The following is a 17246-nucleotide window of genomic DNA, read 5'->3' on the forward strand; positions in this document are numbered from 1 at the left end:
GGCACATCCTTATCATTGTGTATTTAGTATACGAGATTCATACAGCGAGCTAGGCATAAAAAAAGTTGCCATAGCTCCAAGTAAAGGGGAGGTTTCAGCCTCTAAGTGTGGTCACCACAGGGGGAGTGCATGGGTTTTGGACTGTGAGATAACTTAGTGAGACAGCAGTCTTGTAGTGTCTTTTGTCAGGGGTCTAGCTGCTGTTCAGATGTGTGATGCATCTAGATGTAGCCCCTCCTCTTCAGCACACGGCCAGCCATGATGATACAATGACATAACGACCTGTAAGGCTATGTGCACACTTTGCAGATTCCACTGCGGATTTTTCCGCAGCGGAATTGCAAAATCCGCAGTGAAAACCCATCGCGGTTTTTACTGCGGATTTATCGCGGTTTTTACTGCGTTTTCTTCTGCGGATTTTCAACTGCAGTTTTCTATTGGAGCAGCTGAAAATCCGCAGAAAAGAAGTGACATGCTGCGGAATGTAATCCGCAGCGTTTCCGCGCGGATTTTTCTGCAGCATGTGCACAGCGTTTTTTGTTTCCCATAGGTTTACATTGAAATGTAAACTCATGGGAAACTGCTGCGGATCCGCAGCGGTCAAATCCGCTGCGGATCCGCAGCAAAATCCGCAAAGTGTGAATATAGCCTAAGTGTTCTTTTAAATTTTAATCCTTGTTTTATTTGTAATTGTATTGTATATATGATTTGTCTCCTTTATAATATCTTTTTATACTTCTGTAAACACTGCCTACCTTCTTATTGTTGTAAAATATAAAATTACTAGCTTGTCTCTCCTTGCTCTATAACGTACTGTCACGTCCTCTGAAGTGAATTACGCTACTAATCTGGGTTGGCTCCGGACCCGTGGTGGGGATGATAAAGGTATCTTCCCTGTGAACTGTGACAACTGCACTGGAATACCGAAGAAGATGATGCAGCTCCAGGATAACGGAGATGAGGCTGTTATCAGGAGCTAGACACAGCAGAGTTAGAGATGTAAATAGCACAAATATGAGCAGAGACAAAGGTGTGGACAACTCCGACCATAGCCGAGATGAGTTAGTTATCTGGTATCTGGATATGGCACGGAAGGAGGATGACAGTGAAGATGGCAGCTGGATGAAATTCAATAGGATCTCAGGAGATGAACACTTGGCTGAAGCTGAAACTTAAGGGGATGAGCACGCTACATAAAGTGGCCCCTAATATATGTAAAGTGTATAAAGTAACCCCAGCAGGTTCTGACCCTCCCTGGGCCCAGCGCTGGCCCCCGTGGCTGCACTATCCCGTCACATGCCATCAACCGCTGCACAAGCACTGACATCAGTGAGCGGCTGCAGCGGTGAGGAGTGCTGCTGATGTGATGGTACCACTCTAGTCATAACACCGAGCTGCAGCGGGAAGCCAGTGCTGGATCCAGGGAGGCGGGGGCATAACGATCGCCCCTGCCTCCTCACCAAGGCCCGCCAGTGCCAATTTCTGCTGGATGTGCGTCCTTGGATGCTTATTCAGTTGAAATGCATTGCAGCGCAGAGACCCACCCATTCAGAGGCCGGCAGCTGACGTAGGCATGCCTATCAATAACGTCATGCGTCGCCCATAGTAAGCATGCCAAAAGTCGGCCTCTGCACCAGCTATGGAAGTGGACGCCACGCGTCCTGGGAGCAGGAGAAGGTGAGAAGTATCTTTTTATTTATTTATTTTTTTAAATCTGTAAGAGAACAGCGGCAGAATGGGACATTATTACAGGAGGGGCACAGGAGCTGGGATATTACACCAGGAAGGGTCCCAGAATGAGCAATCATATATCACTCGAAGGGTCAAGGGTGGGGGATATATAACTGGAAGGAGCAAGGATGGGGACATTATACCAGGAAGGTGCCCAGGAAGGGAGAGATATATTACTTGAAGGGGCACAGGATGGGGACATTACATCAAAATGAAGGACGCCATTACTTGAAGGGGCCCAGAAGCTGGGATATATCAGGAAGGTGCTCAGGATGGGGACATTACACCAGTATGGGGAAGATTATTGCTGAAAGGGGCCAGGGTGGGGGACATTATACCAGGAAGGGGGACATTTATTACTGGAAGGGGCCAGGATCGAGGACATTATACCAGGAAGGTGCCCAGGATGGGGAGATTACACCAGTATGGGGAACATTATTACCAAAAGGGGCCAGGATGGGGGGCATTATACCAGGAATGGCCATGATAGGGACATTATTACAGTAAGGGGCATTACAATGGGGGACAGTATAGCAGGAAGGGGCTCAGGATGTTGGACATTATACCAGGAATGGCCAGGATAGGGACTTTATTACAGTAAGGGGCTTTACAATGGGGGACAGTATAGCAGGAAGGGGCTCAGGAAGTTGGAGAATATTACTGGAAGGGGTCCAGGACAGAGAATATGTTTACTGGAAGGACCACATAATGGGGGTACTTTATTACTTCAAGGGGCCCAGATTGGAAGACATACTAGGAAGGGGCCCAGGATGGGTGACATTAGTCCAGGATGGGGGAAATTATCACACATATGTCTTTATAAGATTTAGAATGCTACAAGGGCCCATACATCTGACCAACATGTAGGTAGGGGCCCACGTCTAAATTTTGCACTGAGGCCCTTCGGACTGTAGTTATGCCACTGCAGGAAGGTTGATTACCTGATAAATGTACTTTACACACTTTGGGGGCCACATTATTGAAAGTAGATATCCCCTTGATGAACACGTGGTAGCAGAGTGCTATACTACCTAAATACTCATGAAGGGCATAGCAGCCTAAGCCGGCCTTCAAAGACATTGAGTAATAATATCACTGGTTCTTGCTGGGTTTCCCTAGCACAGAGAGAGCAAAGCCCGGCGCAGGAGTCAGGACAAGTGACTAACAATCTGTTCAGTAAGAGACTGATCAGTAAGGACCTGATCGGTTGGGGTCTGATCAGCAGGAGACTGGTAGGCATTTGATTTGTTGGGGTTTAATCTGTAGCAGTCTGATTGGTAGGGATCCGATCACTAGGGTTCTGATAAATTGTGGCTTGATTGGCACAGTTATGTTCAGAAGGGATCTGCTTGGCATGGATCTGATCAGTAGGGGTCTGATCAGTGTGGGATCGGATTGGTAGGGCTGAGATCAGTAAGGTTCTGATCAGTATGGAATCTGATTGGAAGGGATAAGATCAGTAGGGTTCTGATCAGTATGGGATCTGATTGGTAGGGATCAGATCAGTAGGGGTCTGATTAGTGTGGGATCGGATTAGTAGGGATCAGATCAGTAGGGGTCTCATGAGTGTGGGATCAGATTGGTAGGGATCAGATCAGTATGGGATCTGATTGGTAGGGATCAGATCAGTAGGGGTCTGATCAGTATGGGATCGGATTGGTAGGGATCAGATCAGTATGGGATCTGATTGGTAGGGATCAGATCAGTAGGGGTCTGATCAGTATGGGATCGGATTGGTAGGGATTAGATCAGTAGGGGTCTCATCAGTGTGGGATCAGATTGGTAGGGATCAGATCAGTAGGGGTCTGATCAGTATGGGATCTAATTGGTAGGGATCAGATCAGTAGGGGTCTGATCAGTATGGGATCTGATTGGTAGGGATCAGTATGGGATCTGATTGGTAGGGATCAGATCAGTAGGGGTCTGATCAGTGTGGGATCGGATTGGTAGGGCTGAGATCTGTAGGGTCTCATCAGGGTGGGATCACATTGGTAGGGATCAGATCAGTATGGGATCTGATTGGTAGGGATCAGATCAGTAGGGGTCTGATCAGTATGGGATCTGATTGGTAGGGATCAGATCAGTATGGGATCTGATTGGTAGGGATCAGATCAGTAGGGGTCTGATCAGTGTGGGATCAAGTTGGTAGGGATCAGATCAGTAGGGGTCTCACGAGTGTGGGATCAGATTGGTAGGGATCAGATCAGTATGGGATCTGATTGGTAGGGATCAGATCAGTAGGGGTCTGATCAGTATGGGATCTGATTGGTAGGGATCAGATCAGTATGGGATCTGATTGGTAGGGATCAGATCAGTAGGGGTCTGATCAGTGTGGGATCAAATTGGTAGGGATCAGATCAGTAGGGGTCTCATCAGTGTGGGATCAGATTGGTAGGGATCAGATCAGTATGGGATCTGATTGGTAGGGATCAGATCAGTAGGGGTCTGATCAGTATGGGATCTGATTGGTAGGGATCAGATTAGTATGGGATCTGATTGGTAGGGATCAGATCAGTAGGGGTCTGATCAGTATGGGATCTGATTGGTAGGGATCAGATCAGGAGGGATCTCATCAGTGTGGGATCAGATTGGTAGGGATCAGATCAGTATGGGATCTGATTGGTAGGGATCAGATCAGTAGGGGTCTGATCAGTATGGGATCGGATTGGTAGGGATCAGATCAGTAGGGATCTCATCAGTGTGGGATCAGATTAGTAGGGATCAGATCAGTAGGGGTCTGATCAGTATGGGATCTGATTGGTAGGGATCAGATCAGTATGGGATCTGATTGGTAGGGATCAGATCAGTAGGGGTCTGATCAGTATGGGATCTGATCAGTAGGGATCTCATCAGTGTGGGATCAGATTGGTAGGGATCAGATCAGTATGGGATCTGATTGGTAGGGATCAGATCAGTAGGGGTCTGATCAGTATGGGATCGGATTGGTAGGGATCAGATCAGTAGGGATCTCATCAGTGTGGGATCAGATTAGTAGGGATCAGATTAGTAGGGGTCTGATCAGTATGGGATCTAATTGGTAGAGATCAGATCAGTAGGGGTCTGATCAGTATGGGATCTGATTGGTAGGGATCAGATCAGTATGGGATTGGATTGGTAGGGATCAGATCAGTAGGGGTCTCATCAGTGTGGGATCAGATTGGTAGGGATCAGATCAGTATGGGATCTGATTGGTAGGGATCAGATCAGTAGGGGTCTGATCAGTATGGGATTGGATTGGTAGGGATCAGATCAGTAGGGGTCTCATCAGTGTGGGATCAGATTGGTAGGGATCAGATCAGTAGGGGTCTGATCAGTATGGCATCAGATTGGTAGGGATCAGATCAGTATGGGATCTGATTGGTAGGGATCAGATCAGTAGGGGTCTGATCAGTATGGGATCGGATTGGTAGGGATCAGATCAGTAGGGATCTCATCAGTGTGGGATCAGATTAGTAGGGATCAGATCAGTAGGGGTCTGATCAGTATGGGATCTGATTGGCAGGGATCAGATCAGTATGGGATCTGATTGGTAGGGATCAGATCAGTAGGGGTCTGATCAGTATGGGATCAGATCAGTAGGGATCTCATCAGTGTGGGATCAGATTGGTAGGGATCAGATCAGTATGGGATCTGATTGGTAGGGATCAGATCAGTAGGGGTCTGATCAGTATGGGATCGGATTGGTAGGGATCAGATCAGTAGGGATCTCATCAGTATGGGATCTGATTGGTAGGGATCAGATCAGTAGGGGTCTGATCAGTATGGGATCTAATTGGTAGAGATCAGATCAGTAGGGGTCTGATCAGTATGGGATTGGATTGGTAGGGATCAGATCAGTAGGGGTCTCATCAGTGTGGGATCAGATTGGTAGGGATCAGATCAGTATGGGATCTGATTTTTTAGGGATCAGATCAGTAGGGGTCTGATCAGTATGGGATTGGATTGGTAGGGATCAGATCAGTAGGGGTCTCATCAGTGTGGGATCAGATTGGTAGGGATCAGATCAGTAGGGGTCTGATCAGTATGGCATCAGATTGGTAGGGATCAGATCAGTATGGGATCTGATTGGTAGGGATCAGATCAGTAGGGGTCTGATCAGTATGGGATCGGATTGGTAGGGATCAGATCAGTAGGGGTCTCATCAGTGTGGGATCGGATTGGTAGGGCTGAGATCAGTAGGGGTCTGATCAGTATAGGATCGGATTGGTAGGGATCAGATCAGTATGGGATCTGATTGGTAGGGATCAGATCAGTAGGGGTCTGATCAGTATGGGATTGGATTGGTAGGGATCAGATCAGTAGGGGTCTGATCAGTATGGGATCGGATTGGTAGGGATCAGATCAGTAGGGGTCTGATCAGTGTGGGATCGGATTGGTAGGGATCAGATCAGTAGGGGTCTGATCAGTGTGGGATCGGATTGGTAGGGATCAGATCAGTAGGGGTCTGATCAGTATGGGATCGGATTGGTAGGGATCAGATCAGTAGGGGTCTGATCAGTGTGGGATCGGATTGGTAGGGATCAGATCAGTAGGGATCAGATCAGTAGGGGTCTGATCAGTAGGGCTATGACTGGTAGAGATATGATCGGTTGGGATTCTTGTCTTAAATCTAAGTGACAACTGGTCGCGCCTGTGTCATTGACCAAGGAGCGTGCATTCACCGTCACTGATCCGGGATCTTTCTAGCAGGGGAAAAAGTATTTAAGAGCCAACATGGCTGACGGGAGAAATCATCTCGCGGAGACCGGACAGAGGCGGCGGCAGTATAAAATCAGGCCCAGGACTATGCACCGCACTGCCCCCTGACGAAGCCAACGCGAAACGCGCGTTGGGGCTGCGGCGGTGACCTCCCCTATGACCGGAGATTGAGTATATGGGTAAGAGCCATCATAACCGCTTAGAATGTAATATAGGCCGGTCTGTGGTCAGCGGCATCCCACTTGGGAAGATGGAGATGTTCATTTGCGGACTATATGTAGTGGTGTCTTGACCCTAAGAATTGCACTTTAGAGCATGTATACTAGAAACCTGAATTAGTGGTGTATGGGGGTCTTCCGTCCTTTTTATATTTTCAGTGCTATCCTTAGTTTTCCCCCACTGTATGACTCTGTATATGTTATTACTTTATGTTCATGTTTTTAAGATTGGTATAAATAAAAATGTACTTTTATATTTTGGGACATGTACTCCATGGTTTCTTTCTAAGTATGTCTCTATGCTGATTTGGAGTGTCTTTGATTATTTTGAAGGATTTCTAATATGGGTATTATCCCTAACACTATACCATTGAGTATGTGTGTGAGATCCATTGTATTGCTGTCCATTGTGGGATGTGTCTATAGAGGCGGCGGCTTTGTAGCATTTCATGTAATATCACTTTTGCAGTGACGACATGGCCGCTTATTCCTCCTTCCCTTTCGTAGGGAACATTCCTGCTGCAGTTTATTAGGATTTGTCCTCAGAGCAGCGCTCCCTTGTGAGTGATTGAGTTTCTATTTCATCTTCACGTCTATTAATAGCAAATCCAAAATTAAGGGAAAATTCCTCCCACATTTCACCTCCTCGTAAACACGCGGAGGCTTCAGTCTTCATGTTCAGTAAAGAAAACACATGACAAGATGTCTGACATCGTCCTCGCCGCCTTCTCGGCTCCTGAAGACTCCAGGCCTCCTCAGATCTGAGCTGGGAAGTATCTGCAGCTTCTATCATATCTACCGACATTTACATTCCAACATGTGGGACGTTGAAGCCCCAAGAATGAAAAACTGTCCAGCAATTTCCCTGAAACGAATACTTTTCGCGAGATGCTGCGAAGCCCAAATCATGAGACTGTTCTGGCAAAGTCAGGTCTGTGTCACGTATAGAATGTCCCTGTCCTCCATCCAGGGCTACACATCATGTGTGGACCATACCAACAATGCAAGGAAGGGGGCTGATGTCTATAAAGACGGTCATTGTCACACCCAGGCCTGATCTGTTCCTGTGGAAACGACACCAGTGGGTCTCCAACATACCAACAAAATCAGTAGATCATAGAAACCCACCTACTGGATCACAAGCCATGAATAATTCACCACAGTGGCATATGTTATGGATAGAACGCTAGATCCTTAAACAAAGGCAAAACATTACTGGATCACAAGTCATTAATTGTTATGCCACTGGATCAAAAGTAATGGACACACTATATCACCGGATCACATGTCATTGATACTACACCACCGGATCACAAGTCATGGACACTACACCACCGGACAATAATAATAATCTTTATTTCTATATAGCGCTAACATATTCTGCAGCGCTTTTCACACATTATCATCACTGTCCCCATTGAGGCTCACAGTCTAAATTCCATATCAGTATGTCTTTGGAATGTGGGAGGAAACCGGAGAACACGGAGGAAACCCACGCAAACACGGGGAGAACATACAAACTCCTTGCCGATGTTGTCCTTGGTGGGAATTGAACCCAGGACTCCAGCGCTGCAAGGCTGCTGTGCTAACCACTGAGCCACTGAGCCACCGTGCTCCCCGGATCACAAGTTATGGACACTACGCTACCGGTCACAAGTCATGGACACTATACCACCAGATCACAAGTTGTGGATGGATACTTCACCACCGAATTACAAGTCATGGATACCATACCACCAGATCACAAGACATGGACACTAAATCTCCGGATCACAAGACATGGATACTACATCACCAGATCACAAGACAAGGATACTACACCACCAGATCACAAGACAGGGATACCACACCACCGGATCACAAGACATGGATACTATACCACCAGATCACAAGTCATGGATACTACACCACCGGATCACAAGCCATGGAAACTACTCCACTGGATCACAAGCCATGGATACTACACCATTGGATCGCAAGCCATGGATACTACACCACTGGATCACAATTCATGGATACTACACCACCGGATCACAAGTCATGGACACTACACCACTGGATCACAAGTCATGGACACTACACCACCGGATCACAAGCCATGGATATTACACCACTTGATCACAGGACATGGACACTACACCACCAGATCACAAGACATGGATACTACACCACTGGATCACAAGTCATGGATACTATAACACCGCAGCAAAAGCCATGGATACTACACCACCGGATCACAGGACATGGATACTACACCACCAGATCACAAGCCATGGATACTACACCACCAGATCACAGGACATGGATACTACACCACCAGATCACAAGACATGGATACTACACCACTGGATCACAAGTCGTGGATACTACACCACCGCAGCAAAAGCCATGGATACTACCCCACCGGATAACAAGTCATGGATACTACACCACCGGATCACAAGTCATGGACACTACACCACTGGATCACAAGCCATGGACACTACACCACCGGATCACAAGCCATGGATACTACACCACCAGATCACAAGCCATGGATACTACACCACCAGATCACAAGACATGGATACTACACCACCGGACCACAAGCCATGGACACTACACCACCGGATCACAAGCCATGGATACTACACCACCAGATCACAAGCCATGGATACTACACCACCAGATCACAAGCCATGGATACTACACCACCAGATCACAAGACATGGATACTACACCACCGGACCACAAGTCATGTACACTACACCACCGGATCACAAGAGCACCACCAACATGAAGATGCGTTATTCCACTAGATCCCCAGTGAGAGGACACCAGGCTCCTGGGCCATCAGGAAGAGGCATCACTCTTCATCTTCTTCCTCAGTGACCGGATGTGTCACCTCTGGGTGTCAGGTAATCAGGCAGACTCTACAGCACACAGAAGTTCTTACAAACATACACTAAAGTCCGCTGCTTCTGCGTCCTGCTCACCTGCCGGCTTTGGTGATGATCATCTCTGTCCCGATGTCATGGAACCTCTTCCAGAGGTCGGCACATTGCAGCTCCACCTGGATCTCATCCATAGAAGACACCGATAATGGCTGGGGGTCGGGGACTCGAGAAGGAGCCAAATCCGGGCAGGTCTCATAGGAGCAGGATGTCCTCTCCGCCAGGACCTCAGTGTCCGAGCTCGTGCTCTGCTCAGAATCTACAAGAAGAAGCAGAAACGCAGAGGAGGAGGTGAGAAGAGACCACCGGCATCCTACTACCTGCCTGCACCGTCCTACAGGTCAGGGTGACACTACTACCTCCACATCCAGAGCAGCAATCATAATTCTTCTGTCACTGGGAATACGGCAACTCTGAACTGACAGACACAATGCACTGCACACAGAAGTGTGATGTCCCATGAATGAGACATTTTACAGCCTGTCCTGTACATTTTACATGATGTATAGCAGTTCTCATATTGTTTATTGTTTCTATGTGTTCCTGTGTTTTGCATAGCTGAACTCCTCCCTTTCCATGAGGTTTGTCCCTTCTGTCTCCCTGCCTCCCTCTGCTGGGTGTCATGTCACTTCCTTCTTCTTCTCCTTGTCTCTCAGGCTCCATCTTGGCTTCATTAGAGGCACATGTGCTTTCAGCTTGTCTCAAAGAAAGTCTTTTTTACCTGCTGCTGTTTATGCATTCAACAAGGATTCTTAAAGAAATCAAAGTCTCTTCTGGATTCTTCATAACATTTGTGCCCTTCAGCTGAGTTAAGCTATCTGCGATCGTCGCCAATTGTGAGTAGGGTGAAGAGATTCAGCATCTCACAGAGCCATATTTGAAGCCACAGGCCCCGGGGACAGAATAGTAAAAAAGACTTACCAGATTCATCTGTAAAGCCACCCACAGCTTCTATAAAGCTACAGAACTACCTGCAGAGCATCCGCTCTCAGCATATAGGAGACTATACAGCCCCCCATCTCCCTGTAAATCAGGATGGCTGAAGGAATGACTACACGGTCTCTGCCAGACCCACTGTTAGAGGAAGAGTGCATAGAACTTGATCCACCATCTAGTGAGGAGGCTAGACGTTCCACAAAGCCCACATGGAAAGTAAGGGAGAATCTAGAATCCAGTAAACATAATCTTATCCATGCCATAGCAGAGCAATGGCAAAAACTGCTGAGTCACATAGCCAGCCTGTCTCAGCCTGCTTCTCTCCAACAACCACCAGAGGGAACCCTTGCACAACTGTGTTCAGATTATCAACTGCATGCAGAAATTGCAGATCAGTGCATCTCCATGTTTCAGAGACTTAACCCGTCAGCTCCCTGCAAAGAGCTGCAAGCTTTCCAACAACTTAACTGTGAGAGACAAAGCATGGTGCTGATATAAAAGCCAAGACAGAGACAAGAATCGCACTAATAGCCGAGATGTCATCTTGTATTTCCGGCTCAGCCAGACAGTCAAAGCGATCATCTAAGTCACGCTCTTCAAAATCCTCAACCCTCAGTGAACAGCTCGTAAGAGCACGAGCAGAAGCTGAGGCCACTAAAATACAAACTGTCTTCGCTCAAAAGAAAACTGAGATGGAAATAGAGGCAGCCGAAACAGAGGCCCTAGAGATGAAAAGAAAGGCAGAAACAGAGGCCCTAGAGAAGGAATGTGAACATGCCACAGCTATGGCAAGGTTAAAGGTCCTGGAACAAGCTATCAGTGGGAGCCAAAGAGACAGTGTCAGTTTAAGTGATTTTGATACTGAAGATGCAGCGCCCCAGAGTCCTGGTCGTTGCAGTAATGTCATTCTTCCACCAATGGGGAGTGATGTTACGTCTGATGGCACCAAAGGAGTTCAACCTGCCAGGTATCACAAAACACACACTTCACATGCCGTCCACAAAAGGTTCTATCCACTAGGCCACTCCTCACACAGGGTAAAACTGGTGGGTTGGTTAGGAAGTTAGTCAGAAGGAAAAGGAAAGGGAGAGAGAAGCAGACTGGGCTCAGCCCAGGGAATACCTGTCAGGCATACGGAGGGGAAAGGAAGAACATCGGAGGCTCAGTAAGACAGAAAGACACGGAGCTGCACCTGCAACCCATGCGACAGCATCCTAAGAAAGGACACAAAGAGAATTGTGTTGTAGGGAGTGAGCCACGAAGTCACTGCAAAAGGAGAACGAAAACCAGAAGGAGTCCGGTTCTAAGAGAGACTGACTCCTTCTGGAGCGCGGGCCGGTGGGCGGAACACCGAGGGAGTAATAGACTCTACGCTTTACTTCAGAGACCGGCAGGGCAGTCAATTCCAAGTCGGCTGTCCGGCCTAAACACCTAAGCAGACACGGTGGCAACTGTGGAGGAGGGGCGTCTCTAGGGTCCCTATAAAATAGCCTCAGGCCATCACCGCGATACGGGTTTGTCCTATCCATCTGGGGGACAGAGAGAGAGAAAGACAACATCCACAAAAGTTGTGAGGACCTTACCGAGTTGCTCAGCAGGGGGGTACTACAACGCATGAGCGCTAGTAGGAAGGCTACTGATTTCCACCTGGATAAGGGGACTCTGGAATTGCCATCAGACCGGCTGGACTCTGCCTACCCTGTCATCCGGCACTCTGGACTGTGGATGCTGAAGCCTTCAGTAAAGGTAAAGAGACTGCACCCATTGTGTCCTCGTTATTCACCGCACCTTGCACCATCCACCATCATCATCTACACTAAAGGGAAGCCCTGAGGAAATACTTCACCTGTGGGAAGGTACACCATCTAGCTGCCATAACAACACCCCAGCGGACCCCTGAGCAGCTTCGGTCACTCTGACCGAATACCACAGGTGGTGTCACGAACACTACCGTTATCTACGAACTCTGCCTATTATTGGGCGCCCCTCATAGGGCCACGGTCCGGGTCGGGCTACCGTGACATCCCCACTGAGGGAATTGAAGGACCCGGTACCGGGTACCCCATTGCCCTTACGTGGGGGAGATCCAAAGACCCTCTTAAGCATACTAGAGACTATGTACAAAGCCAATGCAGCGCTCTCCCTGCTCCTGCAATCCTTCCTGACCGCACAGATGCTCCCTTGAGACAACAGGACAAAGTGTTTACCCGCATCTTGCACCCAAAGTCAATACAATACGCTGCCAACCCTGCATCCTGATCCTCCTCTGTGCACCAGAATGTACCGGAAACCTGCACCGCATCAAACCTTATACACAGTAACATACGTGCAGGCCAATATGCAGGCAAGTCACCACACTCCGGTCAGTCACACAATTCCAGTCCCATGTGTGGCAGAAACTAAGCTCATTAAGCCAGTTAATGGACTGAATGCCTACGCTGCCCCATATGTTCCTGCATTCCCAGGTCAAAGCACAGACTGTATGAACAATGCTACGCAGCCAGCAACAGTCCTTCCAAAATCGGAGAATGCCGATATGACTGGCTTTGCAAGGTACATGATTCGGAGTGAAATAACTAAGACCGGTCTTACAAAGTTTGACGATAAACCTGAGAACTACAGGGGTTGGAAGTGTACCTTTAAAACCACAATCAGTGACCTCAGCATTACCGCCACTGAAGAGCTAGACCTGCTAATCAGGTGGCTTGGGCCACAATCCACAGATCGGGTCAAGAGACTTAAATCCATGTACATCAGTAATCCTATCGCGGGTCTCACCGCTGCATGGAGCAGGCTAGAAAGAAGCTATGGCAGTTCTGAGGCCATAGAAAAGGCCCTGTCAAGCGACTAAAGGAATTTCCAAAGGTATCTAGTAAGGACAGTACAAGGTTCCAAGAGCTCAGCGACCTTCTGTTAGAGCTTCAGCTGGCCAAAGTAGACCCGCACCTGTCTGGCCTCAGCTACCTGGGCACTGCTCATGGGGTAGCCCCAATAGTTTCCAAGCTGCCGTCCAATATCCAAAATAAGTGGGCCATGCTTGGATCAAAATACAAAAGGGAAAACCAAGTATCCTTCCCTCCATTTTACTACTTCTGTGAGTTCATCGAAAATATTGCAGAGTGTAAGACTGATCCAAGTTTTTCCTATGAAGAACACAGCGACCCTGATTCATCTCCTAAACATGAGAGTCCACGTCTTAACTACAGGAACCGCTGAGCTCCAATGTCCGTCAAGAAGACTGATGTTCTTCCCACAACTACAGTATCACAAGATAAGAGCAACAAAGGTGAGAAGGTTGAGAATCCTAATCGTATGTGTCCCATTCACAAGAGACCTCACCCCTTAAAGAAGTGCAGCGGCTTCAGAAAGAAACCACTCCAGGAACGCAAAGAGCTGAAGAACTTTGGGATATGCTTCCGGTGCTGCGCTTCTACTGGACACTTTGCTAAGAACTGTAAAATATCTATTAAGTGTTTGGAGTGTGACAGTGAGGAGCATGTGCAAGCGCTCCATCCATCCCAGTCTAACACTGCACAGCCTACGCCTCACCCCACCACGAGGCAAGGCGGGGAGGATGCTGTTCAAACAGTAAGTTCTATCACAATATCTTCTTCATGCACAGAAGTCTGCGGAGAAGGCCTCTGGGACAAGTCGTGTGCGAAGATATGCCAGGTGAATGTGTTTCCCAAGGGTCGACCAGAGAAAACCGCAAGGGTGTATGTTATCCTGGAGGATCAGAGCAACCGGTCACTTGCAAGGTCAGAACTCTTTGATATGTTTGACTTAAAGAAGTTGTCCACTACTATAAAGTTTTTTGGTTTTTTTTTCATAAATCTTGCTATTATGTGCCACTGAAAACATCTACTGTGTTTATTTTAGCAATATTAGCTGTTATCATGCTGTAGCAGCACATCTTCAGTGCTGGATTCAGCTCTCATGAGGTTAATCGACAACTTCCTTATTGTGCCCTAATACTACAAGTTCCATGATGCTTTGCACTGCCACTAAGCCCGAACCTAGCACCCCCCCTCCAAAAACACCCAAACCCCTCCCTCCTCTCCCTCCTCTCTCTTCAAAAAGATTTGTGGTGTCATTTCTGTCCAACTCCTCTTTTACATGTGTCCAACCCACACTCCATTACACACAGAGATAGATAGATATTAGATAGATATTAGATAGATAGATAATAGATAAATAGATATTAGATAGATAATAGATAGATAGATAATAGATATATAATAGATAGATAGATAATATATAGATAGATAGAATTATATAGATATGGGATAGATGGATACATACAGATATATCTATATATCTATTTCCATAGATATGTCCATTTCCATGTTTCTAAACCCCTTCACCCTTGGAGCTTTTTTCGTTTATCGCTCCCCTTCTTTCCAGAGCCATCATTTTTCCGCCAATATGGCCATGTGGGGGCTTATCTTTTGCGGGACGAGTTGTACTTTTGAACGACACCATTGGTTTTACCATATCGTGTAGTAGAAAATGTGAAAAAAATTCAAAGCATGATGAAATTGCAAAAAAAGTGCAATCCCACACTTGTTTTTTGCTAGGTTCCCTAAATGCTAAGGCTAGGGTCACATTGCGTTAGTGCAATCCGTTTAGCGCTAGCGGATTGCGCTAACGCAATGTTTTTTATGGGGCCGCGTTCGGGGTCGCGGTAACGTCCCCGCTCTCGCAGATCCCCGATCTGCGAGAGCGGGGAACGGACCGCGGGCGCGCCTCGGACGCTGCAAGCAGCGTCCGCGGCGCGCCAGGAATCTCCGGCGTGTCGCTAGCGCGTGCCGAACATGGCACGCGCTAGTGTAGCGCGTTCCCATTAGCGTGAATGGGCGCGTTAACGGCCGCGTTGCATGGCGTTAATTTCGCCGTGCAACGCTGTCCGTTTAACGCGGTCCCATAACGCAATGGGAACCCAGCCTAAGGCTGTGTGCACACGTTGCGGATTTGATTGCAGATCGCAGCGTTTTTTGCCGCACGGAATTGCATTAAATCCGCAGTGTAGTGCACAACCAATGTAAGTCTATGGGAGCCGCAGACTTGTTGTGCACATGCTGCGGAAAAGGCCGCACCGAAACGCAGCTTTTTTTTTTCTCCGCAGCATGTCACTTCTTTTGTGCTGAACTGCAGCGTTTCTGCACGCTTAGGCCGGGATCACACTACAGTGAGATACGGCCGAGTCTCGCAGGTTAAAACCTGGCTCTGGCACCGGCACTCTGGAGCGGAGCGTGCGGCCGCACAGCAATACATGGAGCCGCACGCTCCGCTCCAGAGTGCCGGTGCCAGAGCTTGTATTTAACCTGCGACACTCGGCCGTATCTCGCTGTAGTGTGACTCCGGCCTTAGACTTTCATTGAGATGTAACAAATATCTGCAGTTTTGCTGCGGATGTGGGTCCGAGAAACGCTGCAGTTCAGGAGGAGGGAAGCGTGTGGGCGGTGACCAGGGCCGGACTGGCCATCGGGCACTTCTGGCAAATGTCAGAAGGGCCGGTGCCAGTAGTGGGCCGCTGCACTCTTTCCCCCCAACTCCCTCCAGTGCCGCCGCCGCATTCAACTATACCGGCGTCTATGACGCCGGTATAGTTCAATGCAATGATGGAGGAGAGAGCGGCCGCTGACGCTCCCTCTCCCATCATTCCCCGCTCTGCCTCTGACACTGCGGGTGCACGATGACGTCATATCATCGCACACCTGCTGTGTCCCGGGCAGACTGCCGCCGCCGAGACAGGAGCCAGGAGCAGCGCGGGCAAGAGGAAAGGTGAGGAGAGTGTGGAGCCATTATCGGGGGGATGAGATGTGGGTTGTGCTGTATATACCACTGTGTGGGCTGTGTATATACCACTGTGTGGGCTGTGCTGTGTATGTACCACTGTGTGGGCTGTGTATATACCACTGTGTGGGCTGTGCTGTGTATATACCACTGTGTGGGCTGTGCTGTGTATATACCACTGTGTGGGCTGTGCTGTGTATATACCACTGTGTGGGCTGTGCTGTGTATATACCACTGTGTGGGCTGTGTATATACCACTGTGTGGGCTGTGTATATACCACTGTGTGGGCTGTGTATATACCACTGTGTGGGCTGTGCTGTGTATATACCACTGTGTGGGCTGTGTATATACCACTGTGTGGGCTGTGCTGTGTATATACCACTGTGTGGGCTGTGCTGTGTATATACCACTGTGTGGGCTGTGTATATACTACTGTGTGGGCTGTGCTGTGTATATACCACTGTGTGGGCTGAGCTGTGTATATACCACTGTGTGGGCTGTGCTGTGTATATACCACTGTGTGGGCTGTGTATATACCACTGTGTGGGCTGTGTTGTGTATATACCACTGTGTGGGCTGTGCTGTGTATATACCACTGTGTGGGCTGTGTATATACCACTGTGTGGGCTGTGCTGTGTATATACCACTGTGTGGGCGGTGCTGTGTATATACCACTGTGTGGGCTGTGTATATACCACTGTGTGGGCTGTGCTGTGTATATACCACTGTGTGGGCTGTGTATATACCACTGTGTGGGCTGTGCTGTGTATATACCACTGTGTGGGCTGTGTATATACCACTGTGTGGGCTGTGCTGTGTATATACCACTGTGTGGGCTGTGTATATACCACTGTGTGGGCTGTGCTGTGTATATACCACTGTGTGGGCGGTGCTGTGTATATACCACTGTGTGGGCTGTGTATATACCACTGT

General features: G+C 48.2%; 1 protein-coding gene across 1 annotated transcript in view; it reads right to left on the minus strand.

Annotated features, from left to right (window-relative positions):
• Nucleotides 1-17246, minus strand: part of TBX15 (T-box transcription factor 15) — a 163259-nt gene that overhangs the window by 23025 nt on the left and 122988 nt on the right. Inside the window, exon 2 of the mRNA XM_069760453.1 lies at nucleotides 9623-9839. Within this exon, the coding sequence (XP_069616554.1) occupies nucleotides 9623-9839 (217 nt within the window). The remainder of the gene's footprint in view (nucleotides 1-9622; nucleotides 9840-17246) is intronic.

This window comes from Ranitomeya imitator, chromosome 3 (genome assembly GCF_032444005.1).
Source record: "Ranitomeya imitator isolate aRanImi1 chromosome 3, aRanImi1.pri, whole genome shotgun sequence".
Classification (NCBI taxonomy): Eukaryota; Metazoa; Chordata; class Amphibia; order Anura; family Dendrobatidae; genus Ranitomeya; species Ranitomeya imitator.